General features: G+C 44.0%; 1 protein-coding gene across 3 annotated transcripts in view; it reads left to right on the top strand.

Moving 5' to 3' along the window:
- The window catches only part of ETV6 (ETS variant transcription factor 6), a 278,846-nt gene that overhangs the window by 204,641 nt on the left and 55,380 nt on the right, over positions 1–18,825 (top strand). For all 3 annotated transcript variants that reach the window (XM_065941197.1, XM_065941193.1, XM_065941205.1), the window contains exon 3: positions 18,223–18,387. In XM_065941197.1, the coding sequence (XP_065797269.1) occupies positions 18,223–18,387 (165 nt within the window). The remainder of the gene's footprint in view (positions 1–18,222; positions 18,388–18,825) is intronic.

Genomic DNA, 18,825 nt, shown 5'->3' with positions numbered 1-18,825 from the left:
CAAGGAACAGTGGGGCTTTTGGACGTTAGTAGAGGAAAAGCACCCCAAATAGTGAATGCTGAGAAGCATAGAGGGTCAGTATGAGAGGAACTGAAAGTGGGCGTCCTTTTACTGATTCCAAGAGTGATGACTACAAGTAGCCTGCAGGGAGGGGGCTTCCCTGATAGCTCAGCTGGTAAAGAATCGATCCACCTGCAATGCAGGAGACCCCAGTTCGATTCCTGGGTTGGGAAGATCTGCTGGAAAGGGATAGTCTACCCACTCCAGGATTCTTGGGCTTCCCTGGTGGCTCAGCTGGCAAAGAATCCGTTCACAATTCGGGAGACCTGGATTCAATCCCTGGGTTGGGAAGATCCCCTGGAGAAGGCAACGGCTACCCACTCCAGTATTCTGGCCTGAAGAATTCCATGGACTGTATAGTCCATGGGGTTGCAGAGAGTCGGATATGACTGAGCAACTTTCACTTTCACAGCCTGCAAGGGAGGTCTAAAGCAGCAGTTCCCAACTCTTTTGGCACCTGGGACCAGTTTCATGGAAGACAATTTTCCATGGATCTTTGTGGGAGGATGCAAGTGACAGGGAGCAGCTGTAAATACAGATGAAGCTCCACTCACTCACCAGCTGCTCACCTCTTACTGTGCGGCCCAGTTCCTAATAGGCCACAGACCGATGCTGGTCCATGGCCTGGGGGTTGGGGATCCCTGGTCTAAAGGATCTAGAGCCTTCCAGCCACTGTGAACTCTGGAACTAACCAATCAGGTCCTCCTCTAGGATGACCATGTAGTGAGAAGCTGCCTGAAGTGAAATCAAACTGAAGAGGATAGGGACGACAGAGACTTAGGGGAGAAAAAAATCCCATAAGGGAACAGAACCTAGAAATTTCAGCAGTCATATATTTGAACATAACATGAACGTAATGGCAGAGAAGTGAAAATGAAAGTGTTAGTCACTCAGTCGTATCCAATTCTTTGAAACCCCATGGACTGTATAGCCTGCCAGGCTCCTTTGTCCATGGAATTCTCCAGGTAAGAATACTAGAGTGGGTCGCCCTTCCCTTGTCCAGGAGCGTTGTAAAGTTAGAACGACACTGTGTTCTAAAAGTTCAGGAAAATGAATTTCACACAGAAACAAGCAATTGCAAAGCAGTGAGGTCAAATCCCGTACAAAGTTTTTATATAAAAAGAAAATAAGGAGCAGGCTACATTTCTAAAGAAAGCATGCCAAAAAGACATGGCTTTGGAACAATTCGGAACTGTGACCCAGGTCCAAATGAGCTGAAAGGCATTAAGAAATGATATAAAACATGAGGGAGGGAGGAACCAACATAAATCAGAATTATGAAAACTTAGAAATTAGATGACAGAGATCAGGAAAGAATTTTAAATGAAAAAAAAAGTGACAAGTAAACTAGTAAGACTACAAGATGAATATATACAAAAGGTAATTTTTAAGAGAAAAACTGGAACATTTTTAAAGTAAAAAAAAAAGGGGATTTCCCTGGCAGTCCAGAGGTTAAGACTTCGCCTTCCAAAGCAGGGGCACGGGTTCAATCCCTGGTCAGGGTGCTAAGATCCCACATGACTTGCGGCCAAAAAACCAAAAGGTAAAGTGGAAGCAATATTGTAACAAATTCAATAAAGATTTTTAAAATGGACCACATTCAAAAAAAAAATCTTTAAAAAAAAAAAAAAGGTAAATTTCAAGAGAAAGTGACATATGTTGAAGGGGGACAAAGGCATTTCAATACATGGATAATAGGAACCTGTGAGGAAGGAAAGCAGCGGTCTTGGGTCTACACCACTCCCATCTCTGCCCCTGCACTCACGTGGCTGTGTCTTCTTCCTGTCTCTCCTCGGTGTTCCCTCATGAGGACCCTTGTCCTTGGATTTAGTGTGTTAGTCGCTCAGTCGTGGTCAACTCTTTGTGACCCCCCCATGGACTGTACTCCACCAGGCTCCTCTGTCCATGGAATTCCCCAGGCAAGAATACTGGAGTAGGTGGCTTTCCCCTTTTCCAGGGGATCTTCCCAGCCCAGGAATCAAACCCAGGTCTCCTGCATTGCAGGTGGAATTTTTCCCAGCTGAGCCACAAGGGAAGCCCAAGAATACTAGAGTGGGTAGCCTATCCCTTCTCCAGTGGATCTTCCCGACCCAGGAATCAAACCGCGGTCTCCTGCATTGCAGGTGGATTCTTTACCCACTGAGCTGTCAGGGAAGCTCCCAGAGAGTCAGAAGCCAGAACCAAAACAGCGTGCAAGTCTTCCTCGCAGTGCCTCTTGCATCTTACTACCTGCGGGCTGCAGCAACCCCCACCAGCCCTAAAACTCAGGATTGCTCATGCTTCCCCTCTGACTCTTGTATCCAACTACCTCACAAAGCTAAGGTGTGAATGATTATATTAATTTGATGTGTTCCTTTTGCTTCCCTGATTGCTCAGTTGGTTAAGAATCCGCCTGCAATGCAGGAGACCCCCGTTCGATTCCTGGGTCAAGAAGATCCACTGGAGAAGGGATAGGCTACCCACGCCAGTATTCTTTGGCTTCCGTTGTGGCTCAACTGGTAAAGAATCCACCTGCAATGCAGGAGACCTGAGTTCAATCCCTGGGTTGGGGAAGATCCCCTGGAGAAGGGAAAGGCTACCCACCCCAGTATTCTGGCCTGGAAAATGCCGTGGACTGTATAGTCATGGGGTCACAAAGAGTCGGACACGACTGAGCCACTTTCACCTTCATTTTTTGCCTCCCACCCCCTCCACAGAAGGCTCTGTGCTTTCATCCAAAGGGGTGAATAATAAACAACTTAAGCCGGGATGACAGAACCAAAGAGAAAGATATTTTGTGGCCAGGGAGAGTCCCTCGGTGCCCCATTGTGCCATGAGCTGGCCAGAGAGGGTCCACGTTGGCTCCCAGGCCTGCCCAGCCACTCCACCTCCCAGCATCTCAAGTCTTAGCCCAGCCCCGGGCCAGGTGTATAGCAGAAGGCATGTGTCGCTGTCTCTGGCTGCGTGTGTGCAGCTCTGTTGAAGGTTAGGACTTGGTTTGGTTTTTAAATTTTTGTGACTCTGTCTTAAGCCTGGAAATCAGAGGATTAGTAACCTTCACAGCTCTGACACTAGGGCATACAGCTGGTAAGAAAAAAAGACTACAACGTTTTTTTTTTCCCCTGGGAAAATTTTTTCATTGAAATATAAAAGTGCTTTACAAGATTGTATTCGTTTCTGCCATGCAACAACATGAATCAGCTATAAGTATATGTAGATCCGCTCCCTTCTGGGCCTCCCTCCCACCCCTCATCCCACCCCTCTGGGTCATCACCGAACACCAAGCTGAGTTCCCTGCGCTGCACGGCAGCCCCCTAGCTATCCATTTGACACGTGCTGGAGTGTATGTCAGTGCTCCTCCAAGTTTGTGTACTACAACATCTTAAGTGATTACATCTGTGAAAATAGATTCACATTTCCCCACACATCCTTGAGGAGATGAAGGACCAATGGGATGAGGAGTGGCGTAAAATCTCGACACACATGAACGTGCACACTCACACACACAATTATCTTTAAACAGAGTTGCTTCTCTGGGTTTGATGGGTTTTTTTTGTTTTGGGAGGCCTCTACAAAAATCCTTAAAGTGACTTCATCCTGCCTGTGTTCAGTCCGCCTGCCCCTCGTCTCGCTGAGTCAGCATCTGCTTGGACAGCCTCGGAAAACATTGGAATGCCTCCCCAGGGAAGAGAGTCAGGGAAGAGGAGAAGGAAGGCAGGGTCGGGGGAGTGTGAAATTCTCCATCAAAGAAGACATTTTCCAATGAAGCGTGGTTTTGCCAAGTGTGTTAGTTTTCTTGAACCCCTCATGCCATCTGCCTTTTGGACCCTGGATGTGTTTGCTGAGAACTGTGAAGTTAGCATTGTGAAGGGTAAAGGCTTCCTAGAGTCTTCCCCTCCACCCCCAGCCTTCGCTCCATCCTCAGAGGATGCAGTGACCATACTGACTGAGAAAGGCATCCTGAAAAAGGCAACCTCCTTTTTTATTTTTTTAACTTTTTATTTTGTATTGGGGTTGGGACATAGATGGGGAGACAGTGGAAACAGTGGCAGACTTTATTTTTTGGGCTCCAAAATCACTGCAGATGGTGATTGCAGCCATGAAATTACTCCTTGGAAGGAAAGTTATGACCAACCTAGACAGCATATTAAAAAGCAGAGACATTACTTTTCCAACAAAGGTCCGTCTGGTCAAGGCTATGGTTTTTCCAGTGGTCATGTATGGATGTGAGAGTTGGACTGTGAAGAAAGCTGAGTGCCGAAAAATGGATGCTTTTGAACTATGGTGTTGGAGAGGACTCTTGAGAGTCCCTTGGATTGCAAGGAGATCCAACCAGTCCATCCTAAAGGAGATCAGCCCTGGGTGTTCATTGGAAGGACTGATGCTGAAGCTGAAACTCCAGTACTTTGGCCACCTCATGCGAAGAGTTGACTCATTGGAAAAGACCCTGATGCTGGGAGGGATTGGGGGCAGGAGGAGAAGGGGACGACAGAGGATGAGATGGTTGGATGGCATCACCGACTCAATGGACATGGGTTTGAGTAAACTCCGGGAGTTGGTGATGGACAGGGAGGCCTGGCGTGCTGCAATTCATGGGGTCGCAAAGAGTCGGACACGACTGAGCTGAACTGAACTGAATAGAGACACAGACATAGAGAACAGACATGTGGACATGGAGAGGTGGGGAGGAGAGATGGGATAAATTGGGAAGGTAGCAGTGGCATATATATATATGACCGTGTGTAAAATAGATAGTTGGTGGGAACCTGCCGTATAACACGGGGAGCTCAGCTTGGTGCTCTGTGATGACCTAGAGGGCTGTGATGGCATGATGGCAGGGGAGGGGGGAGATCCAAGACAGAGGGATATATATGTACGTACATAGAGTTAATTTGCTTCATTGTACATTGTACAGTACACAATGCTGTAAAGCAACTATACCCCAGTAAATTTCTTTAAAAGTGAGGGCACAGAAAGGATATTCATTCTTCTTTGTCCAGACACGCAGAGAGGATCATCTGTGTCCCATGGCTCTTGCAAATCCAACGAGATCTTTAGGTCCTCTGTGCCCCATCCATTTCCACAGAGGAGTGAAAAACATTGCACCAGCTTTCCCAACCCATTTTGATTTGCTTGCTAAATCTATTTGAGGAACGTTTCAACTCTCTTCGTGTCTATTTCCCTACATATTTATTTCTTCTTAAAATTGGGCTTTGTGTGTGTGTGCATAAATATCAGTAGAGTTGAAAATAAAAATGTGTCTCTCCACCCAGCAATATGAGAAATTCTGCCCTTCATCACCTCCTTCCTTTAGAAACTCATCTTTCAGTGGTCTCTTTCTATACCAGCCCAGTTGCTTCAGCGTTCATAAAGTAAGACAATTTGCAGTGTTTAACCTTCAACACTATGAATAAAAACTTGCAATATGTTAGCAATGAGTTCTAAAATACCTGAAGACGGGTCATCCCATATTTAAGGTCAGATATGTGCATTTGACAAGGAAATGACGTCCAATTGGCTTTCATCATTTCGTTGCCTGCCCCCACCCGCCCTCCCATCCTTTGCAGGGTGAGAGGAGGGCAGCCTGCCAGCCTCTCTCTTCTCTTCTCCTCCCCCAAAATATCAGGAGAAATGTGTGTTTCCCTCCTCAAACCTCACTTGGTTTTAGCATTATAACCCTAGTACATATCAACAGATCTCTTTGCATGTACAAGGCTAAAAAGTTCTCAACTGATTGTCCAAGTGTCCATAGGAAAACTGGAGCAAGTCCACAAACTTTGAAATTGCAGGGGAATATTGGTATGCATGGGTCTATGCATTTTCAAAGATCAGTTGTTGTCATTCAGCCACTCAGTCATGTCTGACTCTTTGCGACCCTATAGACTGTAGCCCACCAGGCTCCTCTGTCCATGGAATTCTCCAGGCAAGAATATTCTAGGCAAGAATACTGGAGTGGGTTGCCATTTCCTTCTCCAGAGGATCTTCCCAACCCAAGGATCAAACATACGTCTTCTGCATTGACAGGCAGATTCTTTACTGCTGAGCCACTGGGGAAGCCCAAAAAGGGTCGGTAGCTCTCACTGAATTCTCAAAGGGGTCCATTATCTCCTGAATTTAAGGATCACTCTAGTCGGAGAAGGAAATGGCACCCCATTCCAGTGTTCTTGCCTGGAGAATCCCAGGGATAGGGTCGCACAGAGTCGAACATGACTGAAGTGACTTAGCAGCTAGTCTCTCCTCTTCTTCCTCACAACACCATCCCCATTATCTCTCTTTTCAATGTAACTTTAGTTAAAATGTTGATATTTTGTTCGTTACGAATTTTTTTTGCATTTATTGGGCAGGTCAAAAAATTCCTTCGGATTTTCCCATAACATTGTGCAGAAAAACCCAAAAGAACTTTTTGGCCAGCACAGTAGTTTGATTTTAAAATAATGCATTAAAACTATCATTATTGTTTGTGATTCCTGAGCTTTCTGGCACTGCTTTCAATTCTGCACCCGAAGTGAGCACCTCATTTCCCTCACCCTAATCACAGACCTGAGTGGATTCTTAACATGGCCTTTTTGCCTCCAGCCTCTCACCTGCTCCCTGCCTGTCTCTACATCTCCTCCTGAGCTGTCTTCCTGGCCTGCACACAGATGATGCCCACCCCTCCTTAAAACCCCATGCTGGGCTCGTAGCTCCCACCAAACCCTTCACACGGCTCACAAGAACCCTTGCTTCAGCTTCTGAGGCTCCAGTGAGCTTTAGAAAAAACCTTTCAGGCTCCTGAACAGATGACAAAGTGCAACAGATTTGCTACCCTACCCAGCTCCCCAGAATGCATTGAGCACTTTCCATGGACCAGGTATAGTACAGAGTCCTTTTTAAAAAATATTTATCTGTTTTATAAAAAATAAATAAATAAAAATATTTGTCTGTTTTATTTTTGGCTGTGCTGGGTCTGCGGTGCAGCACGCAGAGTTTCTCTAGCTGCAGGGAGCAGAGCCTACTCCCCAGCTGTAGTGCTTGGGCTTCCCGTTGCTGTGGCTTCTCGTTGCAGAGCATGGTCTCCAGGTCTGGCGGGCTCTGTGGTTGCAGCTCACAGGCTACAATGTGTGGAATCTTCCCAGGCCAGGGATCGAACCCATGTCCCCTGCATTTCAGGTGGATTCTTCACCACTGGACCCCCAGGGGAAGTCCAATGCAGACCCTTTGTATGCGTTATCTTACTTCATATTTAATTTTGCCCAAAGAGGTAAATGCTGTTCTTGGCCTCATTTTACTGCTGAGGAAATTGAGATCCAGAGATGTAACTTATCCAAGGCTATTGAGCAGGTGGCAGAAACAGTCTTTGAACTATCTGACTCCAAAACCCAAGTTTTTATCTAAAATATTCCATGCCTCTCACCACATTGGGCTTGCTGCCCAAAGACAGAAATGTGGGGGAATCGTCGAACTCATGTCTGTAAGAATGAATAGCGGGCCCTGGGCCAGTTTTGCTTTCAACAGGTTTGCTGATAAAAAAAACCCCTTTGTGGCTAAAACTGAATGAAAGCCAGAAAAAAATCCACAAAATGAAGTTTATAAGGAAAATTTTTTCAGGGACTAGAGTGGGACTTTGGATCAAATCATGAACATGTAGTATTCTTGCACTTGGGGGGTTTGGCTGAAAAGACACTATTATAATCTATATTGGGGTTCTTGGTCATACAATCTGGCATTACTGGGGGACCACTGTGTGCCAAGCATGACGTGAATGTCACTGAGCAGTTGCCTTCAGCTACATGATTAGTGATTTGATTTCCCAGGAGGTAGAAGCAGCGGTGAGGGGCACTGGTAGTTTGGACTCAAGTCTGACAAATGAGGAATTGGTTGGCCAAGTAGAAATGATGGGAAATTTCGGCGAGAATGAAAACATCATCTTGGAATTGGGGAAGGGAATTGAAAGGCATGAGCAGATGTGTTTTCTTGACTAGAAAAAGACAAATGATTTCAGTTGAGGGGAAAAAGTACCTAAGGATCCGTGATCTGAAAGGAGTCAAAACCAAGTCTAAAGAATCAGGGTGCTCTTGAAAATGAAATTCTGGCGTATTGACTGCTCGGGGCATGAGAAGGAAGAAGACAATGAAAGAATCTGATGAAGCTGTTGAGGGGACATTTCTCTGATGAGCCCCAGTTTTAAATAGATATTTTTAGATATAAAAGTAATAGAGAGAATTGGGAAATAAAGAATGAAAAGCAGACAGTAAACATCACGTGTCATTTGGATGAGTGACGGTTGCTGTTAGTATTTTTATGTTGCATTATAATATTTTTCCATAAGTTGTTTGAGATTATATATGTCCACATGTTATTTGGTGATTTTTCCATATGAATAAATACTTTTTATAAATATCATGTTATTGGCTGCATCATTTCCTACCAGAGATGTTGTTTATAGATTTCTTAACTATTTCCTTATGGATGTTCCCAGTTTTTTAAATTATTAAAAATAATACTGCAGCGAACATCTTTGTGCATGAACAGTTTCTCTTTGTCTGAAATTATTTTCTTAAGGTAAATTCCCCAAAGTTAACATTTATAGGGCCCTTGAACTATCACCACATTATTTACCAGAAAGATCATGCCAATTTATCTTCCCACTATTTTCTGTGTACCAGTCTAATGAGCTCAGTTTTTAAGAGTATGAAAGAACAACTTACTGGAAAAAAATTTTTTTTAAAAATACAAAAAATGAAATTTTGCCATCTGCAACTATATGGATATACCCAGCAGGTATTTTGCTAAGTGAAATAAATCAGAAAAAGAAAGACAAATACTGTATAATATCACATATATGTAGAATCTAAAAGTACAACCTACTAGTGAATGTAACAAAAAAGCAATAGACTCACAGGTGTAGAGAAGAAATTAGTGGTCACCAGTAGAGAGGATGGGGAGGGAGGAGAAAGATAGGAGGAAGGAAACAAGAAGTACAAACTACTAAGTGTAAAATAAGCTTTAAGGATATATTATACAACACAGAGAATGTGGCCAATATTTTATAACTAAATGTGGAGTATAATCTTTAAAGATTGTGAATTACTGTACACTTATATAATATCCTACATCAACTATACGTCAACAAAAAAATTTTTTGAATATATAATGGAGAGATTTTTATTTTTTTTTAACTTTATTTTGTATTTGAGTATAAATGATTAGCAATGTTGTGATAGTTTCAAGTGAACAGTGAAGGGACTCAGCCATACGTATACATGTATCCATTCTCCCCCAAACTCCCCTCCTCTCCAGCCTGCCACATGTGTGGCAGAGTCCCATGTACCATACAGTAGGTCCTTGGTTGGTTATCTGTTTTAAATACAGCAGTGTGTACATGTCCATCCCAAACTCCCTATCCCTTCTCCCGCCCCCTCCGGCAACCATAAGTGTTCTCCAGGTCTGAGAGTCTCTTTCTGTTTTGTAAGTTCATTTGTATCCTTTCTTTTCAGATTCCACATATAAGGGATGTCATACGATATTTCTCATAAAGGAGAGATTTTTTTTAGATCTAGACTGTTAAAGCTAAGTGAGCTAAAAATAATGGGCGATACATAAGAAAATCGTGTGTTTGGAGGGGCAGTAAGAGAACAAGCATGGTCTCAACACATAGATTGAGTTGGTGGCAAAGAGAAAACAAAACTGGACAACTTCTCTCTTTCCTCCCCCTCTTCTATCAAGGAGGGTGATTGTCAGACTGAAACAGGTAGTACCAACTGCCGTAAGGGAATTGAAGCCCAAGGCAGATGAGTTGATGATAGAAACGAATCTAAGTTGTTCTAAATAGATTCAAAGCTCTTGGCCCAGACAGATGACATCCCAGAATAGAGAATTTACAAGGGTGAAAGGTCACTGATAGTGATCTGTAAGGTTTGCAGGGAATGGAAGAGGTCCTAAAAGAGAGAATACAAACCACTGTTTACCCTACGCTCAGAAAAGGAGAAAAGGGAGTATGTACAGACTAAAAATAGCTAACCTGATACAATTTACAGATGAAATTCAGGAGAGATTTTCAAACATGTATGTTATGAACACTTAGGAAAAATTTATTTCTTAGGACCCAATCACCTGCTCCTTTTTTTCATCTTATTCGATTTTGTACTTATTGTATTTCTGGACATCAAGAAAGCATTTTATTTGAATTTTGGATGGTTCCTTTTATGGCTGAACTAGTAAGATGTAATCTAAATACCAGAGTAGTTAGGTGGGTTGATAATTGAACACCTGTATGCAGATGGGGCCAGGGCTTCCCAGGTGGCACAGTGGTAAAGAATCCACCTGCCAAGCAGGAGATGTGGGTTATATCCCTGGGTCAATAAGATCCCCTGGAGAAGGAAATAGCTACTCATTCCAGTATTTTTGCCTGGAGAATTCCATGGACAGAGGAGCCTAGTGGGCTACAGTTCACGGGGTTGCAAAGACTCAGATGCACCTGAGTGTGTGCACACACACACCCCAAATGGGACCAATTACTTGATCAATATCCATCTAAAAGGAGGTGGCTGGTTTGTCACCAGAAGGCTCTCTTCTCAGCCCTCAGCTAATCAGCACTTTGTCAGTAACCTGTTGAGGTAACAGATGCTTATCAAAGGCAAAGTTGACATGAAGCTGTGTAGTATAGATGATACTAGATATAGGTCTCAGTCTGGAGGGACTGCTGCAGGCTGGAATGCTGATGGAAAATAGCAAGGTAAAAATCTAATACTGGCTAATATACTTCACAGGTAGGTTACAAATAGCAGCTATATATGTGCAGGATAGGGAGATTATAAAAATAACCATGGTAGTAACTATAAAATGCTCGCTCTATGCCAAATGCTGTCTTTTGTATCTCCTATCATCATTGTATCATCTTACTCTATACTAGCTTTATGTCGTCTGCACATTTGACAAACATATCATCTGTGATTCAGTGGCACTCACTTGTCAAGTTGAGAGTTGTCCTCATTCTCCAGTTGAGGCAGGTGAGACACAGAGAGGTTAAGAAACTTGGCCGAGATCACACAGAGTTTCCAAGCTGGTACTCTATGCCCACTTGCTTAAACACTGTGAAAGTTCACACAATCACTGAAACTTCTCTGTCTCTCTCTTTTTTTTTTAATCCTGAATTTAATTTAATGTCCTGCCAAAACACCAAAATAAGCTTAGACAGAGGCAAGGAATTAATAAATAGGAACTTTGGGCTAGACTGACTGGGTTCAAATGTTGGCTCTTCTACTGGGTGTGTGACTTTGGCCAAGTCGCTTAACTTCCTAGTGTTCCAGTTTTCTCCTCTGTAAATAAGGATGGTGAATGTTTCTATTGTATAGCATCCCTGTGGGGATTACATGAGTTACAAACAGAAGACATTTAGAGCAGCGCCTGGCACACAATAAATGCTTCTAAGTGTTTGCTGTTCCAGACATCCCTGGGTATCCACGTGGCAGAGTGATTCTAGGACCCACCCCCGCCCCCCGCAAGATACTAAAATCCATAGATGCTCAAGCCCCTTACATAAAATCACACAGTATTTGCATATAACCTACACATACCTTCCCATGTACTTTAAGTCATCTCTAGATACCTTTATAATTCCTCACACAATGTAAATGCTATGTAATCTGTTGTGACTACAGTGTAAACACAGTGTGAATAGTTGCCAGCACACAGCAAATTCGAGTTATGCCTTTGGGAGCTTTCCGAAGTTTTTTTATTCTGAATATTTTTGATCCGAGGGTGGTTGAATGTGGAATCTCAGTGTAAGGGGCCACTTGAGAATCCATATGGTGAGGTTTGAGTGGGTCTGATTTTCAGTCCCAGCCCCACCAACTCCATTTATTGTGTACTGCAGTTTTCTCCTCTATAAAATGGGAAGAATCATCATTGTAGTGAAGACTTGCGTAAATGCTCAGCGTCCGCTATTATTACGAATAAAAACATTGTCCAGAGATAGAAAGGTCCTAATCCTGCCTCCAGTACTGCGTTTAGGAATGGGAGCCACAGAGGATCTCAGGAGGAGGCAGGCAGGCTGGTGAGGCTCTGAAAAAAGGCAGTACCGAACTTCTGTTTGGACCAGTGAAGGATGTTTAATCCAAAGGCAAGATGACTAAGCAAGGAAGTGATAGCTCTCCTCACTATGTCAAGGGTGACAGAATGGATCTTTGTCATTCGATCAAGTTATGAGGCCCCACGGGAGGTTGGAAAGAGTCGGGGAACCTGGGGCAGCTTGACGAGGGTTCAAGCTCAACTTTTCCCAGCTTCAGTTTCCTCATGAGTCAGATGGGTAGGGGTTGTCTTCTATCTCTTCTGCTTCTGTCCTCTGAGCCACTGAATCTGCAGCCAATTTCTGTGTATACAGAACGTTTAGGATAAAGGCTGCTTCTGATGAATGTTTACTATAGCAAAAGAGCTTGAATTGAGTATTATGCAAACCAGCAAAATCCTCTAATGACTCTGAGCCCCTATTTCCTCATCTGTCAACTTGAAGTGAGACTGCAGTGGGTTTCACAGGGCTTTTTGGAGAATAACCTGAGGTCATCCATGTGAAAGCACCTTCTTAAAATGTTGTTTATTATTGGGTAATTATAACCCATTACCGGGTTATAAATTTTCAAGAATTAGAATATAATAAAAACACTCATAAGCACCAACATCTATTTAAAGTAACTTAATCTGTTTTCTGTGATTCAGAGGAGCCTTCAGGAAGTTATAGAGTCTCTGGGTCATGGTTGTGAGCATAGAGTTGCTCTGTAGAAAAAGGTCCTGGCTGCTTAAGTTCTTTGGATTTTAGGATTCACATTAAGTGGAAGCATGTTGACCATATTAAACCCAAAAGGGAATAGAGATCATATACTCTAAGCCCCTCATTTAACAGATGAAACCACTGAACCACAGAGAAACTGAGTGACTGGCCCAGAAACACATGTTATTTAATGGCAGACCTGGGAGTAAGATCCAGGTCCCTGCCTCCCAGCGTGCTTTCCATCATTAGTTTAAACACAACTCAGAAAGTCTGAAATGAGGCTAAGCGTGTACTGATGAACGTGGTTGATCCTTTGAACGTGGAATTGGAGAACTATCAAAAGGAAGTTTAAGGGTGTGGGTATGTCATTAAAGGGTACGGCCCCATGAACTTGACTTGACCCACTTGGGGGAAAAAAAAGTGCAGTGGAATGCTTAGTAATTTTCTTAAGCATAGCAGTTCATTTCTTCTGTATAAAATCATTCTCAGCTACCCTCTGAAATTAAATGACATTCCAAATGCAGGTCTTAGGGTGACTTTCGCAGGCTTGTTGTGTGCACAGGGAGCAACATGATGTAGGTACAGTATAATAATGGTCTCTTTTTTCTTTTCACTAATGATCATTAACATATATGTTCTCTAACGTTATTGTTTTTTAAAAACATGTATTTATTTATTTGGCTTTGCCGGGGTTTGGTTGTGGCATGCTGGACCTAATTCCCTGACTAGGGATCAAACCCAGGCCACCTGCATTGGGAGCTTGGGGTCAGCCACTTGACCATCAGGGAAGTCCCTTTGTTGAGTTAATGTTGCAAGAGATAAGTGTGAAACAAGTTACATGTGATGCATTCCTCCCTGGTCTTGCCCTGTGTGCCGTTACACTAGCAGCTGTCTACACAGGATCAGCGTCTACGCAGCGAGTGCCTGTGAGCAAGTAGCTGGTGATGCAAAGCCTTCCTGGATGCATTAAAAGCAGAGTCTCGCCTCCACCTCCTTACTCTTCTCTTGTATAAATGTATTTCTCCAGGGATCTACAGGATTTTTTTTTTTTTTTTTGCTCTATTTTTAGTTCGTTGATAACTTGAGAAACCTCCCAGGATCAAAATCTTGAATAGGGAGGATTCAGTTCACTCAGTCTTTTCTGAATCCCTAATCGATGTTGAAAATGAATCTGAATGGGAAGTACGTGGGTCAGAGAATGTGGTGCAGAGGAGCACAGACTCAGAAACCAAAACAGCCTGGTTCGAATCCTAGCTCCTTTTGTGACTCTGGTCGCATGCCTTTGGGCAAATCCCTTAAATGCACTGGGCCTCAGTTTCCTCACCCTGAAACCTTATTTCATAGGGTTGCTGTGAGCATGCAGTCAAATCAACTGATACTTATAAAGTGCTCAAAATAGTGCTGGATGGTCAAAATGTTTAAAAGATGACTCTGGGTCCAAGGCTGTCACACGCAGGCCTTAGGGTCTTGAGGTTTGAGCAAAGGGGACTTATTTTTCCTCAATCTAGTAGCAAAGCATATCCTACGTCAAGGACTTTTTAAGGAAATAAATAGCAGGGGGACTTGACTGTGAACACCAGAGTTCGTTTGTTTTATGTTAAATGTACTTATTTTTGGCTGTGCTGGGTCTTCATTGCTGCACACAGGCTTTCTCTAGTTGCGTTGAGCAGGGACTACTCTCCAATTGTGGTGCACGGGCCTCACACTGCAGTGGCTTCTCGTTGCAGAGCATGGGCGCTAGGCGCTTGGGCTTCAGTAGTTGTACATGGGCTTGGTTGTCCTGCGGCACTGTGGAATCTTCCCAGCCCAGGGACTGAACCCATGTCCTCCTGCATTGGCAGGTGGAATTCTTGACCCCTGGACCACCAGGGAAGTCCCGAACACCAGAGTTTATTATCAAGCCTCTTTCTAGCTCAGTGAATGTGTCCACATTCTCTCCTTGGAAAAGCGGTGGCGACTGATAGATTTGTAGCCTGGCCTCCAGCAGGTAGCTTGGTCTGTCGGGGTCACCTTTGTAAAACTCCTGGAATTGCCATGGTGTTTCCTGAACTGCCTGGGACTCACCCGGTCCCCTGAGCCCACAAGCCCAGAGCCTTAAAGTGGGTCCCCTGGCAAGGGGGTTTCCGCGTTATGGTTTTGCTTGCTTCAGGGGCTGGGCTGTAGGAGAGATTAATGGGAAGTGAAAAGAGAAACAGTTATTCTCAACCGGCAGGTCTGTTTGGAGTGTGTGACTCTTCTTGTATTTAGGGAAAAGATTACTCATGAGTATTTTCTTCCATAGAATATAAAGAACCTCAAATTACTACTTGCATCCCCCACCCCCTTCTCACCCGCCTCTCTTGTTTCCGTGTCTCCTCTGCAGAAACTTCAGCATTTTACTCTCGTTTCCCCTCCCGAGTGGGATTCGGTTCTGTATTTGCCTTGGCACTCGCACTTCCAATAAGCAACCCCATCCCTTTTCCTGTTTCTGACCGAGCATCTTCTGCTCTGTGGTCCTCTCACTGCCAGGCACTTCCTTCAGCCACGCTTGGCCGGTCCTCATATTTGTCCCCGAAGGGCTGGCTGTGCTCTCGCTGCTCATGTGAAGGAAGAAAAGTCCCCAATAACTAGTCACCCCGCTGTTCCTCTTCAGAGGTGACAGCATTGACTGTGGAAGCCAATGCTTACGGTTTCTTCACTGGTTCAGAAGTTGAGATCTTGCTGAGCCGTTTTCATGCCCATCCCCACCTCCCTATGATCCCAGGTATGCATCTTTAAGGTCATTGGAAAGAGTTGGGGTATCTCCTATGTCCAGGAACCATTTTTTAAAACTTTTAAGAATACAGTTCTTAAAGATTACAGTTATCACTGAATATTGGCTGCATTTCCCCATGTTGTACCATATATCCTTGAGCCTGTACATCTTTTGAACCTCCCACTTCACCCACCCCTGTTGCCCCCCTGCCACTAGTAACTACTAGTTTCTTCTCTATACCTGTGAGTCTGCTTCTCTTTTGTTATATTCACTAGTTTGTTATATTTTTCAGATTCCACATATAAGTGATACCATATATTATTTGTCTTCCTCCAATTTATTTCACTTAGCATAAGGCCCTCCAAGTCCATCCATGTTCAAGGACCATTTTTCATAGGCATTGCTTCTTGGCTCAGTCAAGAGTCCAAAACAAAACCCTTAATTCTTTACTGGCTGTGTGTATTCTAAAGATCATAGAGCAGTAACATATTGCATGGTATTATTTTACAGTGCCCCTTTATTCCCTATGTGAAAAAAAATTAAAAACCAAGAAAAAAACTTTATGTTGCTGTATTAGTCTCTCAGCCATGTCTGACTCTTTGTGACCCCATGGACTATAGCCCACCAGGCTCCTCTGTTCATGGAATTCTCCAGGCAAGAATACTGGAATAGGTAGCCATACCCTTCTGCAAGGGATCTTTCCCACCCAGGGATCGAACCTGGGTCCTGCAAAGCAGGCAGATTCTTTACCATCTGAGCCACCAGGGAAGCTCATCTCTAGCTTCAGTGCCCATAGTTCTTTATCCATGCCCAACACAGTGGACCAGTTTCAGAAGGACGCCCCCAGAGTTCAAGGAAACCAGCTGCCATTCCATAAAACTAGACTTTGCAAAGGAGCCACCTGGAAGACTGGTCCTGCCCAGACACCCTGGATCTTCTCAAGGGCACTAAGCTATTCCATTTCCTCATGCACCCAGGAGGAAATGTAGCCCATCCAAATAGACAAGTTCTTGGTGATGTTTGACAGGTGAAAGGTCCTTCTTTCCAGGGTCAGACTGAAGGACGCTGTCAGAGCACACTCAGAGTCCCCTTAGCAAGTTTAAGTAACCACCAGTAAATAACAGGCTGAAGTTCCTCTTAGCAAACATTGATTCTGTTGTATTTGAGCTGTGAGTTCATACAATATTTTAGGGAATAAAGCACTTGTGAGCATCTGGCTTTTAACCCATCAGTTCTCAAACACTTGGTTTCAGGATTTCTTTCGATCTTTTAAAATTATTGAAGACCCCAAAGAGCTTTGCTCATGTGGCTTTTATCTCTCTATGTGTACTATATTGGAAATTAAAATAAAAAATTTTTACTATTTGTTGTAATATGTATCAAAATATGTGTTAACTTGCTGAAAAATAATAAGCCAAGTATATGTTAACATAAATATGTATTTATGAATATGTTTTTCAATACCAAAAAAAAAATCAGTGAAAGAGTGGCATTGTCTTACATTTTGCAAGTCTTTTTCATGTCTGGCTTCATTTTAAAAAAGGCTGGATTCTTGTGTCTGCTTTAATATCACATGCTGTGTAGCTGCTAGAAAATTCCACTGTATGCAAATGAAAGATTGAGAATAGAACAACAACAACAACAACAACAGAAAAAACAAATAATCTCTTCATAGTGTTACAAAGAGTTCTGACTTCTTAGACACCCTGAGAAGGTCTTGGGAACCTGGAAGGGTGCCTGGATCACACTTTGAGAATCACTGTTCTGTAAACCACTTGTATGATATGTCAAAGGTTTTCCCCAACCACAGAATAAAATGAAAACACAGACTGACAGTCAAGCTTCCAGACAGAGATCCAGCCTGAGCCATCCTCTTGGCCTCAGGGGCCGCCCTCTCTGCAACCCAGCCCTGGTCCTACACAGAGTGCAAATGCCACCCCCACCAGGAAGTTCTAACATGAAGAAGCCCCTGTTATCCTTACCTTGCCCTCTCATTCCCAGAGGCTAGGCTGATGGTGTCCCCGAGACAAGTGAGCTGCTCTTTCTGGAAGAAGTTGCAGGGAACACTATATTATTTGACATCTCTGGCAGGTCCAGCTCCACTCTGAAACATTCTCACTTCAAAAGGACACGGGGCTGCCATCAGATCAGTTCTGTGCATGGAATTCTCCAGGAAAGAATACTGGAGTGGTTGTCATGTCATACTCCATGGGATCTTCCCAACCCGGGGATCAAACCCGGGTCTCCTGCATCACAGGCAGATTCTTTACCTCTGAGCCACCAGGGAAGCCCTGTGATTCTACAGTTGCCTCCAAAGCCCACTGACCCTATTTTGACTCTGCATCCCCTCAGGTGCTTCAGGCCACCATAGAGCTGCACCTTCAGGACAGACTGGGAATCCACATACCCCTGGAACTGGAGCTGGGCAAGGAAGAACAGGGCTGGGAGACTTAAAGACACGAAAAGCAGTTCTCTCCCCACACACACATTTTGCCTCTAAATAAAAAAGTTCATTTGATACCACACTTTGACACTCATGAAGCTAGAGTTCTACCTGAGATTCAGAGTTGGAACCTTAAGGGCTCTTCAGACATGGAGACTCAGTTTTGTTAACCATTCAGAAATCTTTTCCCTTTATTTCAGCTGTCTAACTGATGAGATCTTTTTTCTCTCTTTCCTTTCTGCCTTGCTCTCTCTCCAACAGGCTTGCAGCCAATGTTCTGGAGCAGAGATGACGTAGCCCAGTGGCTCAAGTGGGCTGAAAACGAGTTTTCCCTAAGGCCGATTGACAGCAACACGTTTGAGATGAACGGCAAGGCTCTTCTACTCCTGACCAAAGAGGACTTTCGCTACCGGTCTCCTCATTCAGGTGAGAGTCTGGACTCCGGACCTGGGCTCAGCCTGGGAAGTCTGGTCTCCAGCGCTGGCCTTTGTCACCACTCACCCTCCCAGGAGATCTCCACGTCAGGTCGCCGTGAACGCAAGGGCAGTGACCCTGCTTAGTGGAGGGCGGATCCTGCTGACGTGGGCCAGTGTGAGGGGAGAAGAGAAAGGGTTTCCAGGTCCGGGAGAAACTTTTAGGAGAAATGACCTAGCTCAGACCTATAGACCCTGGAACTTAAGGGATCCAAGTGTACCACCATACAAGGAAGAAAATCCGTTCTTGCCCTTTCTCTCCACCTTGCTTCTGATTCTGAAGTGTTTCAGAAGAGATGCTTGAGTGTAGAATGCAAACTGCTTATTTAAAAACAGACAGGAGAGGGCAGGGAATGAGTGGTGCTAAGGCAGGAGGAGTAGAAGGGGAAGG

This window comes from Muntiacus reevesi, chromosome 1, assembly GCF_963930625.1.
Source record: "Muntiacus reevesi chromosome 1, mMunRee1.1, whole genome shotgun sequence".
NCBI classification, from domain to species: domain Eukaryota; kingdom Metazoa; phylum Chordata; class Mammalia; order Artiodactyla; family Cervidae; genus Muntiacus; species Muntiacus reevesi.
The sequence above is the reverse complement of the archived record's forward strand: the minus strand, read 5'-3'. Positions and strand labels throughout refer to the sequence as shown.